Source organism: Cervus canadensis, chromosome 16 (genome assembly GCF_019320065.1).
Source record: "Cervus canadensis isolate Bull #8, Minnesota chromosome 16, ASM1932006v1, whole genome shotgun sequence".
NCBI classification, from domain to species: domain Eukaryota; kingdom Metazoa; phylum Chordata; class Mammalia; order Artiodactyla; family Cervidae; genus Cervus; species Cervus canadensis.
Genome location: NC_057401.1, coordinates 8,806,897 through 8,825,261, shown reverse-complemented (window position 1 = coordinate 8,825,261; position 18,365 = coordinate 8,806,897). Strand labels below are relative to the sequence as shown.

The following is an 18,365-nucleotide window of genomic DNA, read 5'->3' as shown; positions in this document are numbered from 1 at the left end:
TCAAAAAAGTCATACAAATATTAATATGTTCCTATATTTTTTAAAGAAGCTTTATACTTTGCTTTTTCCATTTAAGTTTTAAATTAGCTTTTTAAAAAATGTGTGTGCACTTGTGTTTTGAGATAGGAATTAACTTTTTTTCATATAATCAATTGTTCAAATGCCATTTATTAACTAGTCTTTCTCCTGTGATACATATAAAACATCTCAAGTTTCCATGTGTACAAATACATTTCTGGGCTCTCTATTCTGTTTATCTAAGTCTAATCCAACATCTCATTTATTGCAGCTTCCCACTAATTTTTGTTATCTACCTTGAAGAGCAATCATTTTATCTTAAATCTCCTTAAAGGTGTCTTAGTATTTTTGGCCCTTTACTCTTTCCCTGAATTTTAGGATGTTCTCAGGTTCCAAAAATTTGCTGAGACTTTAGTTGGAATTACACTGAATTTACAGCTGAAAGCTGAGTTAGTGTTAAATATTTCAAAACAAAATGGAAAGGTGTAGTAAAGCATGGTAGGAAGCACATTAATAAGTGAGTGATTTTTTTCCATAAAAAACTGAAAAAAGTATGTAATTTTTTCATAAGCAAAACATAATTTAAAAAATATGGAAAATTTTTCATGTTCTAACCTATCCTGTAAGGCCACAGGGGTCAGCCTGGTTTTCCATATTAAAGAGAAACTCTAAGTTTCTACTGCTGGCGGGAAAAAAAACCCCAATAAAATAAAGCAAAATAAAGAATGGAGAATGCTGACATTAAGCACTTTAATCCATTCTGAGCTGTTCTTGTGTACTACAGGTATCAGAGCTAAAATCACTGGAAGCAGTCCCTCCGTTTCTATTTCACTGTTTAATGTTTTTCTGTCATGCTCCCAGCCTTCAGAACAGAGTTCTCTTTTTGTGTCTAATCTGCATCTTGATTGGCGATTCAATAACATCTTATCGGAGATCAGTTTTGGTGCAGGTTGTTCCTAATGGGAAATCACCTTCTTTAGGCGTCTCCTTGTCGCCACAGATGGGAAGCAGGTGACTTTCTGCTGCCCCCTTCTGGTTTTCAGTTGCTGTAAAGCTTAAGCAATATGGGCATATATATGAGCCCTTCCTATTTTAGGGTCAGATAGCTTTCCAAAAAATGTGATGTCCTTTCCATCAGGGTGTTTAACTCCTCCTGTTTGTTCACAGATGCTCCTGTAGGCATCTATTTCTCCCTATCCCCAAGTCATGATAGTCTTTTTACCTTGATGTCCTTGGGGTGACAGTGGTGAAGATGGAGGGAGATTAATCCTTGAAATCAAAACTAGAGTCAAAATATATTTTCCCTAGGAGAGAAGTGTGGGAAAAAGACAGTCCCTGTTCTTTATGATGCTGCAACTGAGTAAAACCAACACTAAAGCCTAGTTAATCGAACATCGACCTTCTCTGTCCCAAGATCATCCTAAGGACCTCATAATGTATTTACTTCTTCAGGTCTCATATACTCATCTTAAATCACAGGCACTATTTTAATCCCCATTTTGTGGACAAGGAAACTGAGGGACAGAGAATTTAAGTCACTGAATCATACAGCTCATAGAGAACTGTCTTCAACTTCAGACAGACTGGCTCCAGAGAGGTCATGTTCTTATCTAATACATTATACTGTTTCTCAAGTAAAGAAAAATAAGAACATATCTTTGATTAGTCAAAAGAAAAAACTAAATAAGCACTCCTGAAGAGATAAAGGAACATTCTATAGAAGGGGTCAGAGGAATCACAATCAAATGATGAAGATCAAAGCAAGTTTATGGATGCAGCAGAATTTAGGACAGATCTTGAAGACAGGCTGTATTCTACTGCAGGATGAGACAGAGAATGGAGGGGAAAGCGGGGGCAAAGACAATAGAGTACAGGGCACATTCAGAAAGCAGCAGTCCATCATGGCTGGAGTCTAAAAACACCGCCTAAGTGTGCCACACATGTGACCTGTCACTACCCGCTATTAAGTCAGCAAACGGAGGATCGTAACAATCTCTGTGTGCAAGTTTCACAAAGTTCTCGTTTTAACAAATAATTTCGGTGTCCTTCCCATCAAAACTCTGCCTGGGCTTTTATCAATAGAGACTGATGACCGACTTAAGTCTCCCCTCCGAGGAGCATCCATCATGGAGCTATCAAACAGTCAGCATGCAGTACACACAGTGTTCATGTGCTGTGGTGGCCGGGTGCTCGACGACCTGCTGCAAGCCCCAGCTTTGCTCACCATGAGCTACGAAACTGGTGATACATTCGTCTTAATGTCAGCACTTATAATAAAAAAGAACAGATTTCAAAATAGACTCTTGCCTGGTTGAAAAAAAATAACAAACATAACAGGAAATCTGGCATGGAAATGATAGGAGCCAAGAGCACTGAAGAGAATGCACATCAAATACATCTAGTTTCTCAAATGTTCTCTTGTCTACACCCACAGGATATGGAAATATTTGGGAATTCATTTGCTATTGGCCTCAAAATTCATGATGCAATCCACCGAAACCTCAAAAATCTCTTCCCATAGCTTCTGTTTATCTACTCATCTCTCCCTTAAATACTGCACCAGCTCCTGAAAAGATCTTAATTATCTTTAAATCAAACCTCAATACAAAACCATACCAAAGTCTCTTTGTTTAAATCTGTTCAGTTATACCTTCTCTCTGTCCTATAGCTTTAATTCCTGGCACCATAATATGACTTCATAGCTAATGAAAATAACCAGTAAACAGATTTTTGGCTCAAAGGATTCTACACTGTAGAAAAAACTTTGGATATATCTTGTTATAGGAACTATAGGAGATTTTAGGTTTAATTTGCAGAGGTTTCTGTAGCTATTGGAATAGGGCTATTGGAATTTAGCCCTCTCTTTCTAAATCCCATGTATACGCAAGGCATTTTTGTGGGCCTTTCAGACAAAAATGATAGGAAAATATCAAATATATAGAGCACAGAAATTAGTTATCTGGAAAACAAAAGAGTGAATACCCTACTCTCATACCAAGAAATGTGCCAATGGTACTTACAGGTAAGATGGTAAATGAAGAAGCCTGCCTCCCAAATCTGGAAGAGAATGAGTGATTCTCTATCCTTTCTGTTTAATTTTACATCTGTTAGCTGTTCTTTTGATATTCATGGTTAAGGTATTTGAACTTCAGTTCAATTATTTAAATAAATAAGGCTCTGAATGAGAAACTAAGTGAAAACTATAACCTTATACTTTCAAAGGCAGGTCTGGCTCAGTCTCTGTGGCTTAACCATCATCCTAAAGGATGATGCTGTTAAAACGCTGCACTCAATATGCCAGGAAATTTGGAAAACTCAGCAGTGGCCACGGGACTGGAAAAGGTCAGTTTTCATTCCAATCCCAAAGAAAGGCAATGCCAAAGAATGCTCAAACTACCACACAATTGCACTCATCTCACACACTAGTAAAGTAATGCTTAAAATTCTCCAAGCCAGGCTTCAGCAATACGTGAACCGTGAACTTCCAGACGTTCAAGCTGGTTTTAGAAAAGGCAGAGGAACCAGAGATCGAATTGCCAACATCTGCTGGATCATTGAAAAAGCAAGAGAGTTCCAGAAAAACATCTATTTCTGCTTTATTGATGACACCAAAGCCTTTGACTGTGTGGATCACAATAAACTGTGGAAAATTCTGAAGGAGATGGGAATACCGGACCACCTGACCTGCCTCTTGAGAAACCTGTAAGCAGGTCAGGAAGCAACAGTTAGAACTGGGCATGGAACAACAGACTGGTTCCAAATAGGAAAAGGAGTGTGTCAAGGCTGTATATTGTCACCCTGCTTATTTAACTTATATGCAGAGTACATTATGAGAAATGCTGGGCTGGATGAAGTACAAGCTGGAATCAAGATTGCCGGGAGCAATACCAATAACCTCAGATATGCAGATGACACCACCATTATGGCAGAAAGGGAAGAGGAACTAAAGAGCCTCTTGATAAAAGTGAAGAAGAGAGTGAAAAAGCTAGCTTAAAACTCAAAGTTCAAAAAACGAAGATCATGGCATCCGGTCCCATGACTTCATGAGAAATAGATGGAGAAACAAAGGAAACAGTGACAGACTTACTTTCTTGGCTCCAAAATCACTGCAGATGGTGACTGCAGCCATGAAGTTAAAAGACACTTGCTCCCTGGAAGAAAAGCTATGACAAAACTAGAGAGTGAATTCAAAAGCAGAGACATTGCCCAAGGTTTGTCTAGTCAAAGCTATGGCTTTTCCAGTTGTCATGTATGGATGTGAGAGTTGGACTATAAAGAAGGCTGAGCACCAAAGAATTGATGCTTTTGAACTGTGGTGTTAGAGAAGGCTCTTGAAAGTCCCTCGGACTGCAAGGAGATCAAACCAGTCAATCCTAAAGGAAATCAGTCCTGAATATCCATTGCAAAGGCTGATGCTGAAGCTGAAATTCCAATACTTAGGCCACCTGATGCGAAGAACTGACTCACTATTAAAGACCCTGATGCTGGGAAAGATTGAAGGCAGAAGGGGACGACAGAAGATAAGATGGTTGGATGGCATCACTGACTCGATGGACATGAGTTGGAGCAAGCTCTGGGAGTTGGTGAAGGACAAGGAAGCCTGGTGTGCTGCAGTCCATGGGGTCACAAAGAGTGGGACACGACTGAACTGAACTGATAATTTCAAAGTCTGAAGCTCCTGGTAATAAAAGTCTAACATGGGCTTCCCTGGTGGCTCAGAGGGTAAAGTGTCTGCCTGGAATGCGGGAGACCTGGGTTCGATCCCCGAGTTGGGAAGATGCCCTGGAGAAGGAAATGGCAACTCACTCCAGTACTCTTGCCTGGGAAAGTCCACGGACAGAGGAGCCTGGTAGGCTACAGACCATGGGACTGCAAAGAGTCACATACGACTGAGCAACTTCTACATCTCTGCATCACTGAGACTGAGAAACCCAGGTTTCAGATATGTAAGGTCCCTTGAGAGGGCTCCAGGACCATTTGCTCATCTAGGAAGCTGATGTCCAGGGAGTTCATTAATTCCAAGTTACCGATAAACAGGAACCCAGGAAACTGGTCCTGAAAACACAGGTCCTGACTCTTCCCTCCCACTGTGATTCCTTCAGGGTCTTTTCAGCACTTTTCCCCCCATGACTATGTATTTTTAACTGGTGAACCTCTGCATATGCTTGGTTTTTCTGGGTTTAGTTAAATTCAGGTCACTTTATTAAGAAGTATTTAGTATTCACTGTACATTCTGGTTTATTACCTAGACTGCCTCAGGAAAAAGAACTAGCACAAAGAGGCAAGCTGGTCTAGCTGGTGAGCCTCTGAACTTGAAGTCCGGCCTTCATCCACAACCTAGAGTTCGGACTTGTCACACAGAAACAATCAGTTAGTCTTCCTAAGTCTTAACTTCACAGATTCTGAGAGCTAGCAGGACTTCAGAGAGCACCTAGTCTATCCTGGTGCCAGGATATCAGGCAGGCCCTAATGTAGGTATGTTTTGCAGTTGTTCTTTCTCCGAAGGTCTGTGGTCAGTAGGCATAAGATGTGATGCAGCAAATCTGGAAATAGATATGTCAACAATGAAGAGGCAAAAGAAAAACTCACCCCCTTGCTGTCTTCTAAATGTACTTCAAGTACTTCTATCAATGTACCAGACATTTCCTCATTAACTGAGGTTCAATTTTCAGTTCATTTTTGACCTTCCTTGTTTTCTAAATATATTTATCCTGTCACTAACCCTACTGACTTTTCCTACTTATGTGCAAAATATCTCTCTTCATTTCCACTGTCAACTACTGCAAGACAGGACTTTTATCACCCTAAGTATAGACAATAAATTTCCTCCAACATTTAATCTCTTTCAGTCCAAAATTTACTGTTACTAATGTTCTTGAAATACTTTTATGATGCACACTGCTCAGGAATCTACTGACAACTAACAGTCTTGCAAAAGTGTTAGTTGCTCAGTCGTGTCCGACTGTTTGTGACCCCATGACTACAGCCTACCAGGCTCCTCTGTCCATGGAATTCTTCGGGCAAGAATACTGGAGAGGGTTGCCATTCCCTTTTCCGGGAGATCTTCCCAACCCAGAGATTGAACCTGGATTTCTTGCATTGCAGGCAAATTCTTTACCATCTGAGCCATCAAGGAAGGCCCCCAAAATGTGCTCCTCTGTTCATGGAACTCTCTAGGCAGGAATACTGGAATGGGTTACACTACTCCTTTCTCCAGGGGATCCTCCTGTCACAGCAATTGAACCCAAGTCTCCTGCATTGCAGGCAGATTCTTTATTGTCTGAGCCTCCAGGGAATAATCTTGAGGCTCTTTTTAAAAGTACTTTTTGAAAAACTAATATACATAAGCCTTGATGGACTAGCCTTGATGGACTTGATGTTTGTAACAGATATTATTCCACATGTATGCAGTGTGTCAGGAGTTCTGAGAAGTGAAATTATTGGTCAAAGTATATGTGTTCATAATTTTGATAGTGAAAGTCACTCAGTCGTGTCCAACTCTTGTGACCCCATGGACTCTGCAACCCCATGGACACTCCATGGAATTCTCCAGGACAGAATACTGGAGTGGGTAGCCTTTCCGTTCTCCAGGGGATCTTCCCAACCCAGGGATCGAATCCAGATCTCTCACATTGCAGGCAGATTCTTTACCAGCTGAGCTATCAGGGAAGCCCAAAAATACTGGAGTGGGCACCCTATCCCTTCTCCAGGGGATCTTCCTGACCCAGGAATCAAACCAGGGTCTCCTGCATTGCAGATGGATTCTTTACCAACTGAGCTGTCAGGGAATGTTGCCCAAGTTTTCTCTACAGAAGTTGTACCAGTTTACGTATCTACTAGCAATGTATGATGCTGCCAGCATGCTGTTCTCTCTATAATCTGCCTTACTCCCGGGTAGGCCCCTGTAAATCCCCATTAGTTCTCACCCTACTCTATTTTATCTAGTTATCCCAAGCCAATTTATAAACTTTCTGATTGTAGTGATTCATATCCTTCCTTTGAACATACCACAGTTCTGGCAAATTAAAAAGCATTTCTCTTAAACCTTCTAATGGCTTTGGAATTTCTTTTATAAACAGAGATGAGAATCATTTGTCTTACAGACTTGAAATCTGAAATTCTGTCAGGACAGTTTAAATTTGTCTTCAATGGAAAAAGAGTGATTACTGACTTTCACGAAAGCAATCTCACTTCATATCCGTTATAATCTTCCCTCTACCTTATTTCTGTCTTATTTCTAAATATATACTGGACTACCCTGGTGGTTCAGTCAGTAAAGAATCTGCCTGCAATGCAGTAGACTACCTGCAGCGCAGGAGACCCAGATTTGATCCCTAGGTCAGGAAGATCCCCTGGAAAAGGAAATGGCAACCCACTCCAGTATTCTTGCCTAAAAAATCCCACGGACAGAAGAGCCTGGTGGGCTACAGTCCATGGGGTCACAAGAGTCAGACACGACTTAGCAACTAAACCATCACCATATGCCAGGCATTCAATACATATTTCTGGAATTGATCTTGCTGCTAATTTCATTATTAATATTTATGTATGTATGTGTGCACATATACAGACACACACACCGTGATTCTAAAATTGATATGGAATGCAGTAGACTAGGTAAAACGACTTTGAAAAGAGAAAAGAACCAAGTGGGAAGCCTTACACTACCTAATTTTAAGACTGACTATAAGATACAGCCACAAAGAGAGTGCAGCACTAGCATCAAGAGAGACAACGGAAACACACCCCTGGCCTCCAGTGGTCAGGACTCCATGCTGCCACTGCCAGGGACACGCGTGCTATCCTTGGTCAGGGAACTGAAATCCTGCATGCTGTACAGAGCAGCCGAAGGGGGAGAAAAGACAGGAAATGGAACAGAGGTCGAAGGAACAAAACAGCTCAGAAGGAGACTCACTCATCTAGACTCAACTGATTTCTGACCAAGATTCAAAGATAGTTCAGCACAGAAAGAATAGTCTTCAACAAATGGTTCTGACAGGACTAGGTTTTTCTTATGCCAAAAATTTAACTTGGACCCTTACCTCATACCATATAAAAAAAAGTAACAACTTAAAATGGATCATAGACCTAATCATGGAACCTAAAACTATAAAACTTCTCAAACAAAACACAAGAGAAAAATCTCTGTGATGTTGGGTGAAGCAAAGATTTCTCATTTGACACCGAAAGCACAATTTAGAAAAGAAAAAACTATTAATAACAAACTGGACTTCCATCAAAAATAAAAACTGCTCTTTGAAAAATACTGTTAGTGAATAAAAAGAAAAATAAAATTACAAGAGAAAAAGTTCTCAAAACTCAATAATGAGAAAACAAGTGATTCAATAAAAGACATGATAAAAGATTTAAACAGATACTTCACCAAGGAGTTACAAGGACTGAAGATAAGCACATGAAAAGATGCTCAATATCAAGCAAATATTTACACAAATTAAAACCACAGTGACAGTGAGATACCATTACACACATGTTAGCATGGTCAGCTCTGCTGGCAAAAACATGGAGGCCCTGGAATTGCTGTTGGGATTGTACAATGGTATGAACACTCTGGAATGTATACCTACCACATGCTCCAGCCTTCCACATGTAGATATTTACCCCAAAGAAATGAAAGCATATGTCTCTACAAAGACCTGTCCACAGATGTCGGCAGCAGCAGGGACTGCTTTGGACTCTGAGGTTAAGGGCCTCCAAGGACCCATTCATTACTGCAGAGAAATCGCAGAGCAATGTGTGAGATCACTCTGGGCAAGCTGGGTGGAATGTCAGAACCAAAGCCAGGAAAACACCCTTGAAGGTTACCTCTACACTCCTATTACCAGGCTCCAGGCCGAAATAACAAGATCAGCATAGGGAGAGAAGTGCAAAGTCAGGAGTGGAGTCTCCATGGGACTTTGGCAAGGTGTGGACGATGCTCCTGACAATCTGGTATCCTCTCATGCAGAGCCATTAACAGTTAACTCTCTCCCAGGCCTGTGGTAAGGATGAGCAAATAAGAACTAAATAAAGCACTTGGCAATTTAAAGTATGAAACTGCTCCTAAAAAATGCTCTAAGACTCATTCACTGCCCCTTGGGCTCTTTGCTCTTTCCTTAATAATGTTCAAACATGATGAGATCTGGCAGTATGCTAACAGAAAGATTTTAAATTTCCTTTTAGTGCTATAAAACACAATCTCTATGCCCTCAAAGAAAAATGACTACTGCTTAACTCATGAACAGTGATCCCTCCCAATAAACTCCCACGCTCCCCTCTTCCTACAGGCAGAAATGGATTCTTACAACATAGGCCTGGGGTAGTGTACTCACCTTCTAAGGTACCATGTGTATATTTTTGCTTACTGAAAAATGAAGCTATTTTGATCCTTCCTTCTCAAGGCTGGCTGCCAACCTGGGACCTGGAGACGTGCAGGCTGCCATCTGCCTCGCCCCAGCTGTTCCTGACCTGCCATCCATCTCCAACTGGGGACTCCTGGTATATGCCAGGTCAGTTAAGCCATGGATGAAAGATGCCTGAGGCCCAGGTACAGTGTGGATGAAAATGCTGGCAGCACACTGCCTGCCACGCAACCTTGACTTCCTCCCATTAATGGGTGGCACGCCACTCTCCATGACAACACAGAGCTGCATTCTGAGAAAAACAGACCTTCTCATGGAGCACTGCAGCGATCTTTTCTCACTGTGTGACAATTAATGAAGTATTCCCGACATTTTTGCTAAAGCCTGAAAGGCTACCTTTTTAAAAAATGTATTCTTAAAATAGAAAATGCTATATAAATGTTAGAAATTTCTATCACTTATCCTTCAGGACTGACCATTTATGTTGCAGATAAAATTATCAGTTTAGATTATTGATGCATGAATAGTAAAAGAAGCAAGTTTAATTTCATGCATCTCTAAACTGCCACCATGCTAAAATGATTTGAAAGTCTAAGTATGCCTTTAAAAATGTAATTTGCAAACATCCTCAGTGAAGAGGAGGATGTCTCACAGAAAGAAGGAATTTTTATGGCTTGGGTCTGCATTCTGTTAATGCAGTAATCAAATACTAATACAGCCGCTGTTAAAGCTTGTTATAAACCATGAAAGCAACATCTTTTACTGGTGCCACAATTTCACTGATGACAGGCAGTTTCACCTCCTGAAAGGGACACACAAGAGCCTGCCCAGGGCTCGCCTGTCTGCATGTGGGCCGCAACACCAACCTGGAGAGTCTTGAGCTCAGAACTACCGATCAGGTGGCCCAGGAAAGACACACTGCCTTACCACTCTGGTTTCCATGGAATTCTTTCTGCCTCAGGTTTCTTAAAAATAAGCTGTAGCCCCATCTGTTATCAATTCTTGCGCTGGGAAAGCACTGCCTTGGTTTTTCTAGCCCTGTCCCGCTGCTGACATTTCACCCTGTGGTTTCCCTTCTCACTGCAGGACAGACATGGCTTACACGCAGGACTTCTATGCTGAGCGTGCTCCCTGAGTCAGCAAAATCAAGATGCAGATCAGATTCTTAGCAGCACTATAAATTAATAGTAAGGCAAAAGGTAGGAAGCCCTTTTTCTTCAAAAGCCAATGAGAGGGCATGTGGGCAGAAAGCAGAAATGAATCTTTTGCCTAAGGGGGGAAAAAAAATGGAATTCCTTTTACTGACATGGGACGTATAAAACTGTACTTAACAAATGTAGAGCATGGATCGGCAGTCACCTTCTCAAGCTCACCAGCACTGGGCAGTCTCCTCCTCTCAGGTGTCCTGGGCTGGGCTCTTACCTTTCTCTTCCGTGCCGCCAACCTCTGCCGCTACTGTGGGCGGAACACTGAGGCTTCTCTGCAACTTGGGGCTGGAGTGGGGCAAGTGGTGATGATACTACAATCAAGCAGAGGTGTTCTTGCCCAAGCCCATCCTAGCACTGCTCGGACAGCATCTCAGGGCCTCCCCAAATGTCACTTTTCACCAAACCTCTTCTGCTCCAGTGGGGAGACAAGAGACTGGCTGTATCTAAACTTTCACTTATCACCCGTATGCCTATCTTACTCTAGAAGGTTTAACCTAAAATAAGAGCAGAAAAGCGTCTTCTCAACACAGGCTTCCCTGGTGGCTCTAGAGTAAAGAATCTGCCTGCCAATGCAGGAGACAGGGGCTCAATCCCTGATCTGGGAATATCCCACACGGTGTGAAGCAACGAAGTCCGTGCAGCACAACCACTAAGCCTGTGCCCGGCCCGCGGGCCGCAGCTGCTGGGGTCCCCGTGCCGCAGCCTGCGCTCTGCAACAAGAGAGGCCTGCCCACTGGAACCAGAGCAGCCCTGCTCACCGCAACTAGAGAAAGCCGCGTGTAGCAACAAAGACCCAGCACAGCCAAAAATAGATAAACAAAATTATCAAAAGAAGAAAAAGAACTAGAAAACTTCAAAAGGCCTAGGGGAAGAAGCAGGAGTAAGTCCAAGTAAAAGGCCTTCACAGTGAGATTTGTAACATTTTTTTGCAGCATGAACTCTCAGGGAGTCTGATGACACCTTCTTGAATAATGAGTTAAACACAGGGTTACCAAGGAAACCAGTTATAGTGAAACAGAATTATCAAAACATCACAAAGTCCCTGAGATATGGTCACATGTGCTTCTCCATTAATAAAGGAAATAACACTAGCCAGCAACAGTTTAATTATAAATGCAAGTTCTAGGCAGTGATGAGCATAATTTGTCAAGATACTGGCAACAAATGCAATGAGATATTAGAAAATCAATATAAGAAGATATTAAAAAATCTTTATTGATGAGAAAGACAGACACTGCTAACAGTACTGTAGTCTGCTATCAATGTTCGCAACTGAAGACAATGCTAAATATTACTGGAAGGCAACTGAAAATTAAAATGTAATTTTATTCTCATCTAGGTTCACAGACCTCCCCCTTGAATTCTCTCCCGCCAACATGATCCATAAAGCAGCTGGAGGCACAGCTTTTCTGGATGAAGCAGCAGCCAAGGGCTGGGTGCAGAGCTGCCCGGCCTGTCCCACACAGCCTGCTGCTCTCCAAGATGCTCACCGAGGCCCCTGTGAGGGACCAGCTCGAGGGCTCCTTGGAGGACAGTTTGCAAGCCACTCCTGAAGGGATTTATCACTCGGTCTGCTCAGAGTATCTTGCAACAGTGGGCCTGTGCCTACTGTCCTAACCTCCCAGCCACATTATACACAGTTATGAAATCCCCAGCTCAAGTCCTTCTTATCCTGATTTATGTTGCTTTCTACTTTTTTATTCTCTTATTTTAATCATGTTTATTTTGCACAGCCCAACAGTTCTTAGCAGGTTGTGTTCTCTTGTTTCTTAGCTTTCATATTTTATTTACTTCAATTTAGCTTTTTTACTATTTTACTCATTTTTACCCTTGGGTTTGTTGTAGAGTATTATCAAACTTTTTTTTTAAAAAAGTTTTTTTAAAAAAACTTTAAAAAATTAAAATTTTTTTTTTTTAAATTTCTTTATTGTCAACCTATATGGCTCCTAGAACTAACTGACTTAATCATCTTTAGTTCACATTATTCTTTTGTTTAAAGCATGATTTCCCTTTCCTTAGTATTTGCATTTTTCACTTACAAGTAGCAGGGCAGAAGTTGTTCAAAAGGTTGTGAGCACTCAAGAGAGGAGGCTCAGGTCCCAAACAGGGGTGGTTGAATATTTGCTCTCCCTCCTGCTATCTGGGGCTTCCCTCATAGCTCAGTTGGTAAAGGATCCGCCTGCAATGCAGGAGACCCCGGTTTGATTCCTGGGTCACGAAGATCCACTGGAGGAGGGACTGGCTACCCACTCCAGTATTCTTGGGCTTCCCTTGTGGCTCAGCTGGTAAAGAATCTGCCTGCAATGTGGGAGACCTGGGTTCGATCCCTGGGTTGGGAAGATCCCCTGGAGAAGGGAAAGGCTACCCACTCCAGTATTCTGGCCTGGAGAATAGGCCGGACAGGACTGAGTGACTTTCACTTTCCCTTTCCTGCAATCTAAAGAGCAGCCTCTGTATTTCTCCTTAAAAGATGCCTGGGACTCTTTAATGTTGATGCCCCTAAGCTTTTAAACCTGTGTACTCCAGGAGATTCAAAGGCTGCGTCTCTGCTGGGATGAGAGGATGGTTAACACGCTGGCATGTGCCGGAAACACCCTGAACTGTGAGGCTTGGAGCTGCTTACTTGTGCATCTGACTTAATGGCAGATGCTCAACCAGTTCTCCATGGACCACTCCAGGTTTTCGAACTTCTCCACCTCTCTTAGACTTTATGTAATCACTGGGAAGACCTGATCACCAAAGGTGTGGAGATGCAGCCATTACACTCTGCTCGCAGAGCCTGGTCTCTGCAGGCTGACGCAGGAGACGATTCGCACCAGTGGCAGAGGTGGCAGCCAGCCTTCCCCTCAAAGAGACCTCCTGGGAAATGAGAAATCCTCCAGGCTGGCCAGCAAGAGAGTGTTAGTTGCAGGATTAATAAATTGCTCCTATGTTTTCATATTCTCCACTGTTTACTCCGAGATGACACCCATTGAAAATTCGAGGCACTGCAACCACGCATGCTGAAAACCTAACTGGTGGAAATCCCATAGGCTCTTGGGGTCCTCAGGATTAACACTCCTGATTTCAATTAAAGGAGAGAAACCCCAAGAGTTTATAACTTGACCTGTAACTTTGCTGAGGCATTACTGTGTTTTGTATATCCCCTAAGGCTGGAGAGCAGATGATACTCAGCTGATGAACAAACACTGGCCAACCTCCATCATCTAAACCTGATGCAGCTTTATGGCGCTGTACCAAGTCTCACACACAGACAACAGTAATATCATCAAGTCACAAAGACATTTCTTAAAAAAAAGCTGAGTAAAATAGAGCTATATTTTCGTGGTAATGGGAGGAGAAAGAACAGAAATAAAAGTGATTAAGTCATGGTGAGAACACTAGTTTTGATTAAGCAAAGGATGGAATGTCAAATTAAACAATGGCTTAGATTTAAGATGAATAAGAACAAGAGTATCCTACATGACCTAAGTAAAAATAGGAAATAGAGATTTTATGACTTTCAGTAAGACTCCAGGTCTCACAAAACTGGACATGATATGAAGAATTAATCACAGAAGGTCTTTCAGGAGGACTGAAATTTCTCAGTTAAACTTTAATGTATGAAGACAATAACAGTGTCTAACTTATTCATCACTGCATGCCTAACACTTTGGATAAATTCTGGGCACATGATGGGTGCTCAATAAATACACGCTGAAATCAGTTCTATGCTTCAGAGGTAGAGGTAAACTTGGGACATATTTCTTCTAAGACCATGGCACTATGTCTTGAATGGTTCCTATTTATAAATTGGAACTATTTTCTGCATTTTCCCATGAACAAAGCAAACAAAGGTGCTAGCCCAAATGCACCTTTCACCAGAGGCAAAAACTACCACCAAAGGAGCCCTACAGTGTCAAAGATCCACTAAAGGAAGGTGGATGCCTTGCTCTCGCCGAGGAATTCATTTGTGCTTATCTTAATGAAGGGTAGAAAAAAAGTGTCAGTGGCTGAGTCATGTCTCTTTGCGACCCCATGGACTGTAGGCCACCAAGTTCCTCTGTCCATGGTATTCTCCAGGCAGGAATATTGGCATGGGTTGCCATTTCCTTCTCCAGGGGATCTTTCCGACCCTGGGATCAAACCCAGGTCTGCTGCAATGTGGGCAGATTCTTTACTATCAGAGCCATCCGGGAAGTCCAGGAAGGGTAGAAGGGCACTTGCAATTATCATTTCAGGACCTAGAATTTAAACTTAGGACACTGTGAAAGGCAATCTTAGATTTAAAATAATTTAAGGTTAGGAATCTCATCTACTTGAAATTCATATTTAAATAGAAAACACCAAAATGATGGTAGAGTCTACCCAATTCAGAAAGAAAACAAAAAGTCTCATTGCTAGTTAGCAATATCACATATGAAAAAATTGGATACATTTTGATTAATCTAAAGAAGGCTTTAAAAAATATACCCAGATGGAAATAACTGAAAACTCTCTTGACCAAAAAAAAGTTAAGATCAAATGGAAATTCTAATGTAACACTTACTGGAAACGTTTTAAATTTCTGTCTGAGTCTTTTCTTGCTGCCTAGGAATTGGAATAAATCAGGCTTTTAAAATCACAATAAGGAATCACATGAAAAGTCAGTTGTAAGGTATCACTGTGACAGTTTTTGATAGATAAAAAATCAACTACAAGAATAAATCATAATTTACTTGATCAATCTTTTACTTAATGAGCTTTAGGTTATTCCAGTACTTAGTGGTATAAATGGTGCTTTAATGAACATGTTTCTTTGTACACAGGGGTGAGTATATCTGAAGTTCAGTGGAATTGTTCCCAGTTGTGAGAAAGAATGAAGCAATGTAGAAAAAGTTTCGGAATTGTGTTAATTGAAAATAGTGCTTAAGTAGGTCCCATTTATTTTTGTTTTCATTTCCATTATTCTGAGAGATGGCTCCAAAAAAAAAAAAATATTATTGCAATGTCTGAGACTGTTTTGCCTATGTTTTCCTCTAGGAGTTTTACAGTGTCCAGTCTCATATTTAGGCCTTTCATGTATTTGGAGCTTATTTTTGTGTATGGTGTTAAAGAATGATCTTTAAAAAGTTTCATTTTTAACATGCAGCTGTCCAGTTTTCCCAGCACCATTTATTGAAGAGACTGTCCTTCCAACATTGGGTAGTCTTGCCTCCTTTGTCATAGATTAATTGACCATAGGTGCATGGGTTTATTTCTGGGTTTTATACCCTGTTCCATTGATCTATATTTTTATTTTTGCACCAGGACCATACTGTTTTGATGACTGTGGCTTTGTAGTACAGTCTGAAGCCAGGAGCCTGACTCCTCCAGCTCCACTTTTCCTTCTCAAGATTGCTGTGGCTGTTCAGCGTCTTTTGTGTCACTATACAAATTCTAAACTCAAAAGCTTTTGTAGAGCAAAGGAACAATAAACAAAATGGAAAGACAACCCAGAGATCAGGAGAAAATATTTGCAAATGATGTGACTGACAAGGGACTTGTGACTGTCTCTAAAATTTACAAAGAGCTCATGACGCTTAACAGCATCAAAACAACCCAATCAAAAAATGGGCAGAAGTCCTAAACAGACATTTCTCCAAAGAAGACAAACATATGACCAAGAGATATATGAAAAGATGTTCAACACTGCTAATTACTAGAGAAATGCAAAATCAAAACTACCTTATACCAGTCAGAATGGCCATCATCAAAAAATCCATAAATACTAAATGCTGGGGAGGGTGTGAAGAAAAGAGAACCCCCCTCCACTGCTGGTGGAAATGTACACTGGTAAAGCCACTATGGAGAAAAGAATGCAAGTTCCTCAAAAAACTAAAATTGAGCTACCACATGACCCTGCAGTCCCACTCCCAGGCATACATCTGGAGGAAAACATGATCCAGAAAGAAACGTACACCCCAAAGTTCACTGCAGTACTATTTACAACAGCCAAGACATGGAAGAAACCTAAATGTCCATCGACAGAGGAATGGATAAAGACGATATGGTACATATACACAATGGAATGTTACTCAGCCACTGAAAAGAATGAAAGAATGCCATATGCAGCAACATGGATGGACCAAGAGAGTGTCATACTGAGTGAAGTGTCAGAGAGAGGAGGAGAAATATCACCTGAATTTCTTAGACTTCCACTTAGAAATTCTTAGTGGAATCTAAAAAGAAATGATACAAATGAACTTACTTAGAAAACAGGAGACTGACAGACTTAGGAAATGAACTTATGGCTGTCAGAGGTGAGGGACGGTTAGGGAGTCTGGGATGGACAGGTACACACTGCTATATTTAAAATGGATAACCAACAAGGATATACTGTATAGCACATGGAACTCTGCTCAATGTTATGTGCAGCCTGGATGGGAGGGGAGTTTGGGGGAGAAAGGATAAATGCATATGTACGGCTGAGGCCCTCTGCTGCTCATCTGAAACTATCGCAACACTGCTAATCAGCTATACCCCAATATAAAATAAAGTTTAAAATTAAAAAAAAGAAAGAAAATAAGTGCTGAATGGGGTTTAAAAAGTGTATTTCCAGCTAAATAAAAAAGGGAGACAAGAGATAGACAGACATGTTTTTCTCTCCTATCAGAGTAACAAAAATCCAGTAGTATGAAAATACCTCTGGGCAAGCTTTGGCAAAAGTTACTGAAACTAAATATGTATGTATGTCAATACATATGTATCATTGCATCTACATATGTATATTAAATATACATACTTATGAGAACTGTGTGCAAAATTACTTACGTAAAAGATTATTAATGGTTGTGTTGTACATGATACAAAAAGTAAACACAACACAAAGGCCCTACAGTAGGGAACTGATTTAAATAACATATTCAGGACTTCCCTGGTAGTACAGCGGATAAGAATCCACCTGCCAATGTAAAGGTTACAAGTTCATTCTGGTCCAGGAAAATTCCACATGCCTCAGAGCAACTACGCCCGTGAGCCACGACTAGCAGAGCCTGCACACTCTAGGGCCCCACAAGCCACAAGGACTGAGCCCACAGGCTGTAATTACTGAAGCCTGCATGCCTAGAGCCTGTGCTCCACAACAAGAGAAGTCATCACAATGAGAAGCCTGCACACCAGAATAAAGAGTAGCCCTCACTCACCACAACTAAAAAAGCCTAAACACAGCAATGAAGATCAAACACAACCAAAAGTAAATAAATAACATAACATATTCATAGTAAGGAATATGATGCAGTTATAAAAAAAAACGACTAAGCTCTCTACACACCGATATGGAAAGATCGCCAAAGCACAAACTTTAAAAGCCAGATACTGAACATTATATACAGTACTAATGATCTTTCACTATTAAAAAGGGATGTGAAACAAGAATATACAGTCAAATGAAATGAAAAACTTACTTGTAAAGGTAATACTCTGCATGGTCTATCTCTTCTCGAGATGAAATGTTGTCCACAAACTGAAAGACGGAAAAAGGTATTGAGCCTAAGTCACATACTGACCTTAAAAATTAACCAGTCATTTTATTAGGACAGGGTTCACGTAGTGTGGCCCCATCCTTCATACCACTTCATGCTAACACCAACAAAGAATCTACAATGGCCTCTCTTTTTCTATACGTAGAACAACTTTGGTTAGAAAAACTGAAAACTGAACACGAACCCCGCTCCAAACAAGAAAGGGTTCTTCTTACTCTATAATTAGTCACTGATATTTTCCTTTATCTTTAAATCTTGATACTTTCTCTGTTTTCCAAGCTCCAAATACATGGAAACAC

General features: G+C 41.0%; 1 protein-coding gene across 2 annotated transcripts in view; it reads right to left on the bottom strand.

The window, feature by feature from the left end:
* Nucleotides 1-18,365, bottom strand: part of MRPS27 (mitochondrial ribosomal protein S27) — a 100,983-nt gene that overhangs the window by 55,174 nt on the left and 27,444 nt on the right. Inside the window, exon 4 of one of the 2 annotated variants that reach the window (XM_043488763.1) lies at nt 17,989-18,047. The exons of the other annotated variant lie outside the window; for it this stretch is intronic. Coding sequence (XP_043344698.1) covers nt 17,989-18,047 — 59 coding nt within the window. The remainder of the gene's footprint in view (nt 1-17,988; nt 18,048-18,365) is intronic. 2 annotated transcript variants of the gene reach the window in all.